Raw genomic sequence first — 17,094 nt, forward strand, 5'->3', positions numbered from 1 at the left:
AGAAGTTAGTTCTCTGCTGTAAACTAAAGTTCAATTCTGATCCTCCTGAGGGGCATGAGGAACAATGTCTGCATTCATAAATTCTTACCTCAGTGTGGGTCTGGGGTGGTGTACAGGGCAGCAATAGCCACAGCAAGAGTGGTGCAGAGCATGAGCATGCATGGCACGAGATCACTTGGCAGTACTAGGCTGGCTTTTGGCAAAATGACTGTAGTCTGGCTGTGCACCACTCACCTGCTCCCTTCTGCAAATCAGCTATTGCCTTGGAAATACTTCTCCTCTCAAAGGGATGAGTTCTTTACAGAAGAATTCCAAATAGCTTGCTACAACTCTGGAATATAGCAAGAAAATCTAAGTCTAGAACTTCAGAAAGTAGTCAGGCTTTTCATAAGGGCAAGGTGCTCATCAGCTTGTAAGCATTCACTGTTGTCCTTGTTGGGTGACTCCAAGGGCTTGACTTGGTTATGCACTGTATGCCTCCTGTAAGTAGGCTGAGCTGGTTCTACTCTGAAAAGAGTGCTACTGTAACTTCCGGCAGTAGAACTGGCAAAGCTGCCCCACTCCTAGAAAAAGACTAATGCTGCAACTTCAGACTATTAAAACAGGCTTATATTAGTTCAACACTCTGTATGCTGGAAACAAAGAGATTTTGATTTAGTCATTGGCATAGTGAAACTGAAATAATTATCTTGTGGACTCGGGGCTTCCCTTGATAATAACAACAAGAGGTGAAATGGAAGTCTGCATGTATAATTCTGCATGCTACTATGATTTCTGACATTTCTCCTATGTTTTTCATGCATTTTTCTTTTAAATTGATGTAAAAGATTTTAGGAAATAATGTAGCTCATGATCCTCAAGTATTACAATGAAATGCTTGTTTAACACATTTCTGCTCCCTCCCCTAAAGTTAAAATCTTTCCAAAATTTGGAAAGTAAATGTCTTTGCTGTAAAGCCTAGAAAAATGATCTTGCTGCTTCAAATTATTCAATTTGGAGGAGCTACTATTGAATCATTCTTCTTTTATTAGTAGGAGCAACTACTGAATAACTCTTCACTTAAAGTTTTACCTAACAGACTATGTGTCTGCCTAAACCTTTGCAAGACATTAGTGGTATCTGCACATTACCTAATCTGAAGTTGTAACTTGTACTATCACAGAGTTCTACTCCTCGTTTCTACTATGTGAGCTCCTAGCAGTCATGCAGTCTTCCATGCCAGTAATTCTGCTAAATGTCTGCAGTCTTAGCTATGTGCTCATGTGGCACATGGACACTCATCCCTGTTTTTTTCTAACCATCATGCTAGCATTTGATGCTGGAAAGGTTGCTTCACCTTATGAGAGGAAACAATCTTTATAAGAGTTAAAAAGATCTTTGTTACAGCTTGGTTTTATTATTGGTCCATTCTCTATAAAACTGTGATCTATTTCGTTGGAGCAGACTACTAGTCAAGACAGACCACTTGATGGTCTACTCAGCAGTTGAACATTTTAGACTGAAAAAACTTGATGAATTTTCTTGTCAGCCTATCTGAGCACTCCTCACCACCACCTGAGTTTGGCATAAACATTGCAAATCTCACAAGTCATAGAAAATTTGAGAGAACCAGGATTTGGAGGAATAATATGAAGTCAGTTCCTTACACAAGACTTCATAAACATAAGTATCCAAGTATAGCTCTCACAGAAGGAACTTGAACTCCTCTTTCTGAGGAAAAAAAGTAAATTCAGATTATGATAGTTTTGTTTGCTAAGAAAGTCTCTGGTTCAGTTATCGAAAAGCAATGAATAAAACCAGTTCCAGAAGACTTGAGAATTTTTTGTTACGAAAGACATTTTTATCTAAAGCAATTCACCCATTCTCTACTAAGAGTTATTTTTCAATAAAGTTACTAGCATTTCATAAATCAGAATGAAGGATTTCTGAGCTCTTTCTTGCAACAGAAACAGTCTGTCTGTACATCCAGGATTATCCCATCCCAGGCCAGAATCTGGGACGTTAAATTTTACATGGTTGGTGATTGTCCATCTCTCTATTTTGTTTCAATCTCTCTGCAGGGCCTCTCTGCCCTCAAAGGAGTCAACATCTCCTCACAGTTTAATGTAGCCAGCAAACTGTATTCCTTCAAATCCTGTGTCCAAGTGAATGAGTATGTTGAAGAGGACAGAGCCCTGCAGAACCCCACTAGCTGACTGGATGCCAGCCTGATGTTTTTGTAAAATACCTAGTATTCTTTCCAAAGAAAACCTCCCATTGCAGTTTCATAATTGCCTTGGAAGGCATAGGACAGATTATTCCTCTGTGCACAAATTATTATCAGAGAAATGTCACAATGTCAAATGCGCGATTTGAAGCACCAGCAACCATACAGGAAAATGCATTATTTTCATCCAATCTTGCATTCATTCATGCATGCATGCATTCATTCATGTTTAGCTCAAAGAGAAGCAAATACAGTTGTGAGTGCACACAGCATTTAGACTACCAACATATATTGAGCCATGATATATATGCCCATGGGTGAATATGGGAAAACAATATGACTTCATGTGCTGTCACCATAACTGAGATATATGTAAGATTAGAAATAATACTGTGGTGTACTTCTGTTGATTGTGCAAAACCTGCCTTGTAAATTTTTAAAAAGTATTTTACACTTCATAGCAACCAAGAAGTGGAAAGTGTTTTGCTTAGAAACTATGCTTTTATGATTTGTCCCATTTCCATACCATTTTATGTCTGACAGTATACTTCACAGTACTTCACAAAAAGTGAGAAACGTCTGCATAAATCAGAGCAGACCCTGAAGCAAGTATTGCTTTCCTTACCGATACACGCAAAATCAATGTCGTTTACCTAGAGTACTCCTCCTGACCTGTTGACAGAATGGCCTAATTGTAATGACTGTCAGCACAAAGATCAGAGTAATGATACATGTAGAGCTATTAAAAATTATAGAAGTGCTAACACTAGTGTGCCTCACAGGCTACATTATTGTGTGGGGAAAAAAATACACATTTGAATAGCAAAAAAGAACAGGTTTACTACCATAACCATTTTATTTTGTCTGACGTGCCTCAACTTTTTTTTTTAATTTAAATGAAACTCCAAATATTTTCTCTAGAAAGCATGTAAGGAAATTCAGGATCTGCTGGTTTTGAAAGTGCTGCATCAATGTAGACTGTTTTAGTAGCACTGAATTTCACATTTAAACCATAGCTCTGAACTAAAGGTACTCCTTTGCTTTTATTTGCATCTTTTGGACCAGGTTTTTCAAACTGCACTGTCAGCATTTCTGAGGAAGTATTTAAAGTCTTTTGAACTGTTGGAAATGCTTGAATACTTCCAAGAGGCCTTTTTAATGCTTCCCTCCCACGGAAGCGAGTTTTTGTGACCGTGGTTCAAAGCCAAACCTTCCCTACTATCCTTGTAGAACCTTTGTACAAGTCACCTGAAGCCACCAGCCGGGTTAACTATTTACCATCCCAACAGGAGGCAGGAACGAGAGACTAAATGCGTTTTTTACCGAGCAAGGCTTTCTACCTTACCACGTCCACTTCCCTTCCCAGACCAGCCCGGCTGTCCCGACCCGCCCTGACGGCCGCGGAGGGCCGGGGAGGCCGCACGGGCTGCTCGGGGGCCGGGACACCCACGCACACACCGCGCCAGGCCGCCCCTGCCCGCCCCCGGTCCGGCTGCCCTTCGGAGAGCCCCGGGCTTCCTTCCCCCGGCTCCCAGACAGCGCTAAACTACCGAAGGCGGGACACAGCCCCATCGCCCCAGAGGAGCAGCCGCGAATACGACGCCGACCGGTAACTGCAGGCCCTCCAACCAGCAGCTTACGGCCAACCCTCAGCCAGTCCTGGGACCGGCCCTTCTCGCACTCCGCCTCACCCCCGCCCCGCCCCGTCCCGCCCCACTCCGCCCGACTCCGGCATGAGCTCCGCTCCCGCCCGCCCCGGGAGCCGCCGCTCCGCCTTCATCCCTGTCTCCATCCCAGGGCCAGCCCACTCCTAACTTCACTTCCGGGGCTGCCATTTTGGGCGGTCCGTGGCTGGTCGGTGCGGCGGGGCGGGCTCGGCTCGGCCCGGGCCGCGGGGCTGTGACAGGGGCTGTGGCAGCCGCGGCGGGGACACCGGAGCCGGGCACTGTCGGGACGCCGCCGCAGGGGCAGAGCCGCCGGCCGGGGACCGCAGCGCCCGCCTGCCCCCGCCATGTCGGACTTCGACAGCAACCCCTTCGCCGACCCGGACCTCAACAACCCCTTCAAGGTGAGGGAACCGTGCGGTTTCCTTGGTGTCGGTCTGCGCCGAGCCTCGGAGTTTCCGCGAGAGGAAGCAAGGAAGGAAAGGGGGAAGGGAAGAAGGAGGGAAGGAAGGGCCCCGTGGCAGCTGCGGGCCGGGGTCTCTGCCCTGAGAGGGCTACGGAGACTCGAAGTGGGGTGGGGGCAGGGCACGGAGGAAAGGCAGCGTTTCACAACTTCAGAGCTCCGTATTTCCATCTGTACCTAAAATAATACGAGTCGTATTTCAGATGCGTTATTTCGATGGAAAAAAAAGAGAAAAGTTTGGGGGATTTTATTTTGACACTAGCTTGGTGCTAGAGGTAATGCTACTACTATGTTTTTTTTTTTTTTATTTCGCCTGGTTAAGCTAAATAGTTAAATTTAATGAATTAGAGAATTTACCCTCTTCTTCTCTAGTTTCCTCCCACTGCCTTTAAGCTTACTTGTTCCCTTACCTTTGTCTGAAGCAATCAGGGTACCAATGGTTGGCATGAATTCTGTGCTGCATTTCAAACTGCTTTTTTTTAATGTGCTTTAAAGCTTTTAGGTTTTGCACTGTTGACTTTATCATACAGCTGTGAATTCTTTCTTCACTCACTGGCTTCAGTTGTCAAAACGAGCTGACCTCTCTGGATCTTTCCCTTCTGTTTTCTTTGTTGTTTGAATCCAGTTCAAACTAACTTCTGAAGCTACCTCCGTTGATAATGTTACTGGACTTTTTGCAGGCACTTTAAAGCACACAGATAGTATATGGCGGTGAGTTTAGAATGTTAGCTTGAATAATTAAGGTTTTTAAAAACTGAGCTGTTACATTTCAAGCCAAGCATACTTCTCTCCGCATAGATGCTGGAAGCATAATGTTCCTAACATTTGTTCATTAGTGTTGTTCTGAATAATTAGTTTCGTTTTTATGGTCACAAAACTTAGGCAATAGTATTAATTAGCCTAGAATTCCTTATGCTAAGATGTGTTTTCACTTGTTGTATGCAGTGCAGTGATCTTCCAGGTGAACACAAGTCCTTGTGTTGAGTCTGCTGCCAGCAATAGTTTGAGCTGGTAGCAGTGTCGGTAAGCACTGTTCTTTTTGGCACCAAAACTGAAAATGTGTCATTCTAGAATGCGTCTTCAGCAACAGAAATACATGATGCTTTTCCTCCTACTTCAATCATTCTTCTAATAGTTAATCAAATAACACCTAGCCAAATCCAGGGCAGTAAGGGATATTAGATGCAAAATAGCTGTCTCTGCAGTGCTCATCAGGCTGTGGAACTGGCCCTGTGTAGTGCTGTGAGACCTAAACTAGGCACACACCTGAATTATACTTCTACTTTGAAAATACTGCTTAAAGTGCAAAAGGTTATTCCAGTTTCTCTGTAGGGAAAGACTTCTGTTGTTACTGATGGGCAGAATCCATTCTCTCTTTTCATCTGCAGTGCATAGTGATAAAAGGACTCTATAACAGCTTCTCTGTAACTTGAACTCTCTGTTTGGACTTCTTCATTTGCAGGAGATGGGTCAGGAAAGCTGTGTACTTTTTCAGAGGCTTTTTTCCCTTCCTTCAGTCTTTTCTAGCCTCCTTTGCTGCCCATAAAAGTTATCTTGCATGCCTTTACTTACCTGTGCATTTAACTTGAAGGAGCAAAAGACCTCATATATAAGCTAAAGCTTGATGGCCATCTTGTTGTCAGAACAGCTTTGAAATTAGTGGGTACTAGTGCATGTATGTATTTATGTTTATGTGTTTTAAAATACTTTATGCATAGAACCAGTATTTCCAGATGTACCTTTACAGCCTAAGTCATATCGTCTAAACACTATCGTAATGTATTCATATTTTTGTCTTTGCTGATAATTTTATGTATGATGTGATTAGTTGTTTTCCTTGCTTTTGAAGCTGCTTCCTGTGCTAATGTAAAATCACAAAGTAGTATGGCAGAGAAGGGGTGGTGGGAAGGCATCAGGTGGAACATTGTTGCCAAGGTCTAAAGATAGATCCTTTTTTTTCTTAAACATTTTGGTTTTACTGGATGTCTGTGATCTACATGGGAGGTTTCCTGTAACTGTTCCTATGTCTTTTAATAAAAATATTAGAGCAGAGCTTCTTGCTTGTTGTTGAATCACGTAGAAGTGTTCTCTGGAAAGACAAAGGTAAAGTATAAACACCTAGTGCTGAGTATTTTGGGTAGTTAATTTACTTTTAGACTTCCAAAAGTATTGTCTGCTGGAAAAACTGAAATTAGCTTTATTGGCTTGATCATTAAGTGCTGTGGATTTTGATACAAGTGGCTACTTAACCTTTGCGGTTTTTATTCTTTGTTGCTTTAAAAAAAGCAACAAAATGGACCTGAATCCAGAGTCATATATGCTTTTGAAGTAACAGTTTTCCTCTCTAAATAAATGGGAATAGCATTCTGAATGCTATACCAACAAATCCAAAAGATGGGGGTTTTTTGAAAGTCAGAGGGTGCTGAAATAAACAGAAAAGTGACAGGCTAACATTTACAAGCTTTTGATAGCATTTAAGTTGTGCAAAAGAAAATGTATCCATGTACCATAAAAATGAAGATGTGAGAATCCTTTTATAATACAATGTATCAGCAATATGAAGAAGTACACAGTTGGTATAACCTCGGGTATCACGATTGGAAGCGAGTTAGTAATGAAATCTATTAATTTCGTTTACTAAGAAGCACTAGTCTTAGCTTTTGAGTGTGAATTCACACTTCGTAAAGTTCTCACTTTCAAATGCTGCAGTCCCACAGCACCCAAAGAGGGTAAGCAGAGCAGATGTGATGATGGTAGCTGCATTCAGTGCTAGGCAGATCTACCGAGAGGAGACACATCTGAGCCCAGGTTAGAAAGCCAAGCCGGGGCCAGGACCACATCCAGTGAAAGCACTAAACAGGATCAGCCAACAGTCCTGTGATGATCAGGTAAGGAGTGAGGGTCTGACCACTTAAGAGGAGTTTGGGAATCCTCGAGGTCCTGACAGTGTGTCTTAAATAGGGTAAAGCAGCATGAAATAAATTTTTTATGATAAAACAAAAGCATCTTTCTAATGTAGCTGTCTCCTTGTGGTTTTTTTTTTTTTTAATGTCATAGGATAGGTGATAGTTGTAGTCTTCTGTCTTGGGAGGTGATACAGTTACAAAGGTTCTGAAATAGCAGTCTCAAAATTCGCTGCAAGTATCATTTACTCTGAAACAATCAGCAGTTCATCTACAATAAAAATTGTTGGTTCTGTGTTCTTGGTTTGATTTTTTTTTCTTCTGTAAATGAACAATCCTACTACTCAGAGAAGTCTTTTTAAGTAGAGCTATGAATTTCACAGGCCCTTGCATCTTTGCTGACAGCAAAAGGTAAGAAAACTGACTGTTAATTATCCTACCATATGAAACAGTTAATTTTGGTGGCTGTAGGATGAGAGCTATAAAGACTGAGTTGTGTGATAAATTCCGTTGGGTCAGTTCATCTGATCTGTTTAGCTCTGAGCAGATGCATGTATTTGACACCATAGGAATTATGATAGGCCTGAAAACTGAGATACGTTTCTGTTCAAATGTGTGTGGTGACCTTCAGGGAAATGCCAAATCACTGTGGGATAGGAAGATTTTTCTTTTTTCTTCATCTGATATAGTGTGGGAGGGCACAATCAGAGCAGGCCTCAAATGTATGTATTGTTAAGTATTTTAGTAGTTTCTTTGAGTGGGATGAGGGATCCAGACTGTGAGTTGATACCTTTGAATTGTTAATCCAAAAAGACAGATGTTACGTACTTCTGTCATGACTGACATTCTTGTTTGGTTGGCTGAGGTACTCTGCCATACCCAGAAATGGCACTGAATTGCACCCACTGAGGTCACAGGATAACTTGAGTCACTAGAGCTAAGTACAGAAGTAATTCCAGTTATAAGTTGGATATTATGCTTAATCTTGACTCACATGAGCACAGATTTGGTGGGAAATACAACCCAGATGTTTGATACTGAGAGCAGTTGTGTAAATGACTGTCACCTTCTGTGGCAGCAGAATCTATACAGTTTATATTGTTGTTGCTGAGGTGAAACTGAAGTGGTAGAAACTTAGAGGAAGAAAGAGAAGTGCTGAGTTTTTTATTAAGATTTGGGACCCTTATTACATAAAATGTTTGTGCAGCTTTAGAATGAAGCAGTTTTGTCAATGCCTAAATGCAGAACTGAGTTTTAATTCCTGTATCTGACTATAAAATGTACTGATTTAAGTTGTCTGTCTTAAAGTTAGTTTAGAACATAAAATATAGGCATTTTTTCTGACTTTATTATCTGCTTTCCCTTCATGTCTTCAAAAATTATGAATACCCCAAAATCTTGCATAAATTAATGTTGAACATCGTGGTAGTGGTTTGTCCTTTAGCTGCTCTGCATGGAAGTTGGCTGCCAAGAGTACACTTAACCAGTGCTTTTAGTGCACTGTAATCTGTTAAAAATGTGGAGCGTTTTAATGGTTATTCAGTATCTTATAACTGCATTTTTCCCTCTAGATTTTCACTGAAGTGTTAGCACATACTGCCTAGGGTTACTATTGCAGTGTATACTGAGATTGAATGTTACAAAGAAGAACATACACGTATCATAGCTGGGAAAGGAGAATGGTTTGAAAGCAGCTGGGAGATGGGGGTGATACTTTGTTAGGCATTCCAGTACTCCATTGGAAGGTGAGGCTGGTGCAAACTTTAGGACAAATTTGGCCTTCTCAGTCTCTGAAGTTCTTCTAGGTTTCAGAGGTGGGGATCTTGCCTTGCTCAGTTGCTCAGAGCCCTTCACAGCTCTGCTTTCATGTGATGAATGTCACATAGAACAGGCAGTATTTGCTATGATAAACTTGAAAAATTTGGAATTATGAAGGAACTGTTATGTGGCTACTTGGGTATTTTTATTATTGGAAGTTCAGAATTTTTTTACCAAATGTTTATTCCACATGTGTGAATTGCAGTTTCAGAGGCTTAATCTGGCATTCTTATGGGATGGAGAAACACTCCAGAACCTGTTCATGTAAAGTGTGATGGATAATTTTCTCTTTGTTCAAGAAATCAAAAAAGTTAGACCAATAGTTTCAGGCATTTTGTATTGCATTTTTGCAACAGAAATTAACACTTAATTTTCTGACCCTGTGGTGTTATTTTAGGGAGTACTTCAGAGAGAGCAGGAAGTACAACTGTTACTGTTACTATAACCTCTTCCCACCCCCAGAATCAAAATCCACAAAACTTCAGGATGAATTCTTACTTAAATCTTACTTTCCAACTGGTTTTTTTGGTTCTGGGTAGCTTCAGTGATTTTTATTTGAAATTGTTTTCAATTGCTGATGTGTTGTAAAAGCATTAAAATCTCTATCCAAATCAGTGTTTAGTGTTAATAAATTCCATTTCCTGACCTCTACAATAAAATACCACTTTTATTTCCTTGCTAGACCTTGGGGCTAAACTGAAAAAATGTTCTGTGCAGAAAATGCTTTTGTCTTTTGATGGAAGAGTAGGTATTCCTCAAAGTGAAAAGTTTTTTCAGCAGTATGAATGACGGTTTGGACAGGCTGATTCCTAGTTCACGATATTCCCTTCACTTAAAATCACAACTAACAGTATAAGCTTAGCTGATGCTGTTTTTGAGATTATTACTATATTGTGTATTTTATATAAGTTGTTTACTGGTGGGGGAAAAATTCTGGGCCCATGTCCAGTGAAGAGTAATACCAACCATTGTTAGAGATGTATTTACTTCTTCAGTCTTTAATTTGGTAGTGTCTTCCATGTTAGTGAAACTGGTAGCTGATGACTAGTTTTGGTCTCCTAGACGACAGAGGTCTATTCACTTCAATTCTGTTTTTCAGAAGGCTGTAAATGCTCACATAGTATGGATTGTTCTGCTCTGTTTTAAACATCCTTGTTTGTAGTTAATTGTGTTAGTACATCCTCTGTGATAACTGAGAATTCAATTAATTTTATCTATACCTGAGTGATGTGAGCAGAATTTGTTACCTTGACACAGAAGATGCTTTTAATAGTTCTATAGATGCTCTTGTCAGTATGAAATATAAATGTGTTGCTTTTTCTGTGTTTGTTTTCTCAGTTTGTGTTACTGTGTGTTGAGGTGGTTTTTATGACTTTCCCATTCTTGGCATAAGAAATAGGTTGCTGCTTGTACCTGTCTTGTCAGGATTTTAAAAAGTATGTTAATATTTCATTTTGAGATTGACGGTACTGGAGAGAGACTGCAAGAAGCAGGTAAAAGGAAAGATTTAGATGGAAAATGGCTAAATTAATTAAGTTGCGCTACTTTCTTAAAACTTTGGTCTCCTAACTAATTCAGATCTTGAAAATGTCGTCTGAAATGACTGTGTGACTTAAATGCATCAATAGCTACAATAGCTGGATATGAAAAATAGTCTGTTTTTAATTCTGTTCTGTGATTGTATGACTAATTGTTAAATAAAAAGATCAGAAGGAGTTTGGGTGAGATAAGACTGGGTGGAACATGAGATACAGAAAATAAATTATTACAGCATAGATTCACTTACTCTTGTGTAATATTAGTTTTTACTGTTTTTAACCAGTAGAACATGCATGTCATGCAACATAGAAATTTGACAGCAATCATTTAAAGGCTTAGCTTCTGAGTATGTCATTCTGCACAACATGTGTTGGTTGTATTCATTATTCAAACCCTGAACAATTTCTAAATTCAGTGTTTTTTTTTATTTTGCATCAGTGAGTATGAGTGCTTCACAATTGTCATCACTGTGTTTAGATGAGTTGGCATTTGCCCCATTTTTAAAATAAGATGCAATGAGTGTAAGGTAAATCATTCAAAACAATTCTTTGTGTTTTGTGGGATGTAGTGTCTAATCTCTTCAGAAATGTAGTAAGTAGTGTTTTGAAATATGAAGTGTAGCTCCTGTTAGTATCAGTCATTTGATGCACTGTAGGTGTTCAGAACAATTAGAATAGCACCTACACCTGGGCACCCTGACTGTGAAGAGCTGCGGATGGTGGTAGCAGTGAATGAGTTATAGGAGAGATATGAATTTCCAGATTGGTACTTGCCTCCTTCAGCTGTGGCATTCCTGTTTTCCTGTGATGACTGGTTTACTTGAGTCTTTCTGTGTCACAAACTTCAATAGAAGTCTTCACTATGTAATTCAAGTTTTCGGAATGCAGAATTTCAATGCTACTTGCAGTGGTGGAGTTGTGTATTTCTATACAACTGTATTTTCTTCCTTTGCTGAGTAATGAAGCTTTACTTGAATAGAGCTTTTATTGAATGTCCTCTGGGTCATTCAGGTTTTTTTTAGAGCTGCTGCTACTTTAGTAAACAATAGCAATATTTGGCAGAGGTGTAGCAATTGTTAATTCAGAATGACAATTGACTTTTGACAAAGGGCTTCTTGCTCTAATCACTGTGTGTATTTAAGTGTTGAACTTATTTTTGAGTGCTAAGACTTGCTCTAGTATACCCTGTTGTCTCAGCATATGTTCTCTTTCATTGTTAGTGTTGGAATGTCACAGTAGATGTACAGAGAGATCTGAGGAGTTTTAACCATGGTCTTCTTGGAAACTTGAAGAAAAAAGACTTTCTTTCATCAGATATTGATTCTTGTTTGTATGTTTTATTTTCTGAATATGGGTTGCTCTTCTGAATTTGACTAGACCACTGTTTCATGCTTGTTGGAAATGGTTGCTGTTCAGTGGATGTCTCATGAGTCTGATATTGTAGTTATGCAAATAATTGAATTTACAGTCTGCAGGCTGATTTGGTTCAGTTATTTGGTTAGCAGAGCACTCTTCAAACACAAGTTCAGTGTTGAAATATGCTTTTTAAGCAGCTAATTCAACCTAAAATCCTAAGTACTATTCAAGTCATAGTAATTAGACCTGCCATTTCTCTGTGTGGCTGATGGCTAGCAATCACAAGTTGCACATGTGTCTATACTTGAACATTTTTCTGTGGAAGAGGGAATTATATGAGAGCATTGTTGAAAGGGGTATCACATTGAAAGCATGAACAAAGTGTTTTATGCTCTGCTAATTGACATTAATGTAATTAATTCCAGTAAAGACTGAAATAAGCATACTAGGCCTTACTAGGATGGAGTTAATTTTTTTCATAGCAGTCCCTGTTGTACTGTGCTTCAGATTTGTGACCAAAACAGTGCTGGGAAGGCACCAATGTGCTTGCACATTGCTATGCAGTCCTTGCGCAGCACCAAGACCATCTTTGTTTCACACTCTTGCTTCCTCTCAGGGAGTAGACTCAGGCAAGAAGCTGGGAGGGGCACAGGCAGAACTGTTGACCCCAGCTGACCAGAGGGACCTTGCATGCTGCATAACATTGTGCTTGGCAGCAAGGCTGGCAGTGGTGGTAGAAAGTGGTGGAGCTGCTCCAAGCAACCATTGCTCAGAAGCTGAATGGACATGGTGGGAGGTGGTGAGCAATTGCCTTTGCTTGCCTTGAGGGGTTTTGTTGCCTTTTTTTTTTTGCCTCTACCTTCCCCTCTCCCCTCCCACCTTTAAACTGTCTGTTTTCTTAACAGCCACAAGTTGTATTTGCTTTTTCCTTTCTGGTTCTCTCCCATATCCCAATGCCCAATGTATAATTCAAATGTTATATTTAATTATTTGCACATTTTTATGTACTTTTCTGTTCAACATTTCAAGTAATTTCTGGTTGAATTTTGACAGGAAGCATACTCACAGCACCATGTTTACCCTCTTTTTTGTGGTTCATCTGCTCGGTCTTTTGTGATCGCCATTATAGCAAATAAAATAGTAACAATTAATTAGTTTGCCAGTTTATGTAAGACCTGATGATAGTCATTTGTTGTAACAATGTATTTGAGTCTAGCATGGTAACTATCGAAGGCTTGTGAGGGAGACTCACCAGCATGGCTGTTTTGAAGCAGCTAATTAAAGATGGGTCAAATATAAGAAAGCTGATATTGAATTGCATTTAACATTGTTTTGTATGCATCTTTAGAAAGGATTATTCTTGTTCAGGGACCACTGGAGTACTGTTTTGGAGCTAAATGTATGCTTTAATGAAAAGTGGTTTGTGACTAGAGGGTGTTTTAAGTATGCTTATATATATGAATTTGTTTAAAATAGACAACATATAAGTTTTTAATTTTTGAGGCAATGATTTTTCTTAAGCTTTTTTGTAGCAAACTTTTAAAATTGCCTTATATTAACAATTTTGTGAGTATAGCTATTGGAATAAACAGACTTGTTTTCATTTGCTCTGTTCCTTTGAATTTTAGAATTGGTTGGTGTTCTGCCCTGTTTTTTTTTCCTAGCTGTAAATAAGTTGACTGCAGCCATTAAGAAAGTCCTCTTCCTGCATCTGCAGATAAAGTTCCTGCTTACAAGACTAAGCTAAGGCCATAATAGATGCTGATTCTAAGAAAGCAAAGTCTGCATTTAAACTTGATTTTTATTTCATTTTGCTGAATAATTTCTGTATTAACTTAACTGCAGATTAAGTCACTTACTTTTTTAAAAAGGAAGTGACTTAAGTCACTTTAAAAAAAAAAATGTAATAGAATCATAGAACAGCTTAGGTGATAAGGAGTGTTAAAGATAATCTAGTTCCATCTCTCCAGCCCATAGGCGGGGACACCTTCCACTAGACCAGGTTGCCCAGAGCTCCATCCAGCCTGGCCTTGAACACTTCTGGGGATGGGGCATGCACGACTCTCTTGGGCAACCTGTTTTGGTGTCTCACCACCCTCACAGTAAAGAATTCCTTCACAATATCTAATCTAAACCCACTCTCTTTCAGCTTGAATCCATGCCCCTATTCCTACATGTCACTACATGCTCTTGTAAAAAGTCTCTCTCTTTCTTGTAGGTTCCCTTCAGGTACTGGAAGGCCACAATTAGGTCACCCTGAAACCTTCTCTTTTCCAGGCTGAAAAACCCCAATTCTCTCAGCCTGTCCTTGCAGGAGAGGTGCTCCATCTCTCTGATCTCTCTGTGGCCTCCTCTGGACTCCCTCCAGCAGGTCCCTGTCCTTGCTGTGCTGTGCCCCCAGAGCTGATGCAGCCCTGCAGGTGGGGTCTCAGCAGAGCAGAGCAGAGGGGCAGAATCCCCTCCCTGCCCTGCTGCCCACCCTGCTCTGGATGCAGCCCAGGACATGTGTGGCTCTCTGGGCTGGCAGTGCCCATGGCTGGGGCAGGTCCAGCCTCTCAGCCACCAGCACCCCCAAGCCCTTCTGGGCAGGGCTGCTGGGATCTGTTCATGCCCAGCCTGTGCTGGTACCAGGCCTGCTCTGAACCAGCTGCAGCACCTTGCACATGACCTTGTTAAACCTCATGAGATTCCCATGGGCCCTCTTCTAGAGCTTATCCAGGTCCTTTTGGATGGCATGTCATCCTTCAGCTGTGTCAACTGCACCACTCTGCTTGGGGTCATTTGCAGATTTGTTGAGTGTGCACTCAATCTGTCTACTGTTGCGGTGTGTTGTAATATCCTGTTTTAAACTTCCGGGTCTTTTCCCCAGGCATGGCAATACCCCTCTCCCTTCCCCCTCGCCCCCTTGCTGAGTGAATTCTGTCAATCAGGCTTAACATTTCAGCAAGGCATCCTGTGGTTCGTCACTTTCAAAGGATGCCCTTCAGGCCTGGGGGTCATTGGCCTGTTTAGGTGTCCCTTGTCCCTTGAGACCCTGCCCCTCCCACCCGGTTGGTGGCTCACCTGTCCCTCCCCTCCCCCTGTCCCGGAGCTTAAAAGGTGAATCAGACCATGTGCTTGTTATTCTGTTGGAGCTGTAACCAAGATTCAGACCTCTGTGACCATGGAATAAAGCTCTGGATATTAACCCTCTGGCAGAATCCGTCTCCCTTCCTCCTCACCATAGCCTGAAGCCTTCTCTCCTGAGGTAAACGGAGTTCCTAACAAGCCTGGGCTTGTTCAGCTGCCCAGCTGCAACCTCCAGCAAGCTAAAGGTGTCTCTGGGGTGATACACCACAGTTGCTGCCTTTGGCCCAGCAGCGAGGGTCAGACTGGCCCAGGCACCATCTACCTGGTAATATTGGGATTCATTGGGATTCCAATAGTCTACGTCATTAATGAAGATATTAAATAATACTGGTCCCAGTACACATCTTTGAGGGACACTTGTCACTGATGTCCTCAATCACCTGCCTGTCCTCCATGTGCCTTAACGCAGCTGCTGGGAGGATCTGTTCCATCATCTTCCCAGGTGCAGAAGCAAGGCTGACAATTCAGTAGTTCCCAGGGTTCTCCTTTCTGCTCTTCTTAAAAATGGCTACTGTGTTTCCCCTTTTCCAGTCACCTGGGACTTGCCCTGAGCACCATAATGTTTCAAATGTCATGGAGGGTGGCTCGGCACCTACATCAGGCAATTCCCCCAAGACTCTGGGATGCATCTTGTCAGGTCCAACAGACTTAGGTAAATTTCAGTCTCTCAGGTGGTCATGAACCTGATCTTCTCATACAGTGGGTAGTACTTCGTTCTCCCAGTTCTTTTCCTGTCAACTATCCACTTCAGTGGTGTAGGAAGAGAGGTGCCTGTGAAGACTAAGGCAAAAATGTTGAGTACCTCAACCTTCTCTTCCTTCATTGTTACCAGTTTTCCATTGTTACCAGCAGCCTTTTTGGGGGTGAACTTCTTTAACCTTCCTTTTCTGCTTAACATACCTGTAAAAGCCCTTATTGTTATCCTTTGCGTCGCATGTAAAGGTTTTAAGTGTATCTCTCTTCAAAGGGAATATAAATGTAAATATATGTAACTATATATTTATTTTCTTTACAGTCTTTATCAACTCCAGGTTTTTTTTCTAATGTTGAACTAGACTGTTGGAAATGAGAAAATATCTATATATATCTATATATTTAAACATCATAGTTATCAAATAAGTAAATACTTACATATATAAGTATATATGTAGCTCTTTTTTATGTTTGGTGTACATATAAAATATGGTACATTTATGTAAATATGTAACTAACACTATTGAATAAATGGATTTACCGATTTTCAAGAAAACCTACCTTTTATCCATTGTTATATTCTGAAAAAGCAAAAATTTTAAGGTGCAGAAACAATGTGATAGAACCAGGCATCACATGGAATAAGTACAGGTTTTTTCAGACTAAGTTGGTATGGTCCATTGTAGTGGGCTCTTCTGCAGAACAAAGCCTCCCTGTCAGTAGCACAGAGAAATGTTTAATTTCTGAAATTGTTTTCTCAAGCTAAATCTTGAGCAGTCTTTTTTGCTGTATAATTACTTGAGGTAGAAAAAAGTTAAACGTTTTTCCTTAATTTTAGTAGTTCAAATAGAAGCTGAATCAGAAGTGCTTTTGGCATTATGGGACCCTGTTTCTTCAGCTTCATTTTTATTAAATGCTTTCTCTGTTCTTGATGCGGTCGGGTGTACTTCTGTGTAGGGAAGTCCAAGGGTTACCGGAAGCTCTTTTCTTCTGTTGTGCTTTTCAGGTGTATAGGCTGGAGTCCATGCCTGGTCAACATAGTAGGATAGAGGTTTTTTCCCTTCTCTCATGAGAGCTTTTTTTCCTTATAAATCAAATATGTGACAGATGGGATTTCTGTTAACACTGTGTTAATCTAGGTTTATAAGAAGCTCAGAATTAAATGATGTGAGTTTGGGAGATAAAGAGGTAGATGTTTACAGACTTTTTTAGTGAAAACAAACCTTTTGTACTTTGAAACAAAATCTGACTTTTATATGATATGATGATATGTGTGTCACCTTTTTGATTATATTCATGTGCACAGATTTACACAACTGTTTCC

The 17,094-nt window shown here is 40.7% G+C and overlaps 1 protein-coding gene across 1 annotated transcript in view; it reads left to right on the plus strand.

Annotated features, from left to right (window-relative positions):
* The first annotated feature begins 4,090 nt into the window (after window positions 1-4,090).
* The window catches only part of SCAMP1 (secretory carrier membrane protein 1), a 41,404-nt gene continuing 28,400 nt past the window's right edge, over window positions 4,091-17,094 (plus strand). The window contains exon 1 of the mRNA XM_054287566.1: window positions 4,091-4,274. Coding sequence (XP_054143541.1) covers window positions 4,218-4,274 — 57 coding nt within the window. The 5' untranslated portion in view covers window positions 4,091-4,217. The remainder of the gene's footprint in view (window positions 4,275-17,094) is intronic.

Source organism: Melozone crissalis, unplaced genomic scaffold, assembly GCF_028551555.1.
Source record: "Melozone crissalis strain CALT ecotype California unplaced genomic scaffold, PUWL_Pcris_2 ptg000005l_1, whole genome shotgun sequence".
Taxonomy (NCBI): domain Eukaryota; kingdom Metazoa; phylum Chordata; class Aves; order Passeriformes; family Passerellidae; genus Melozone; species Melozone crissalis.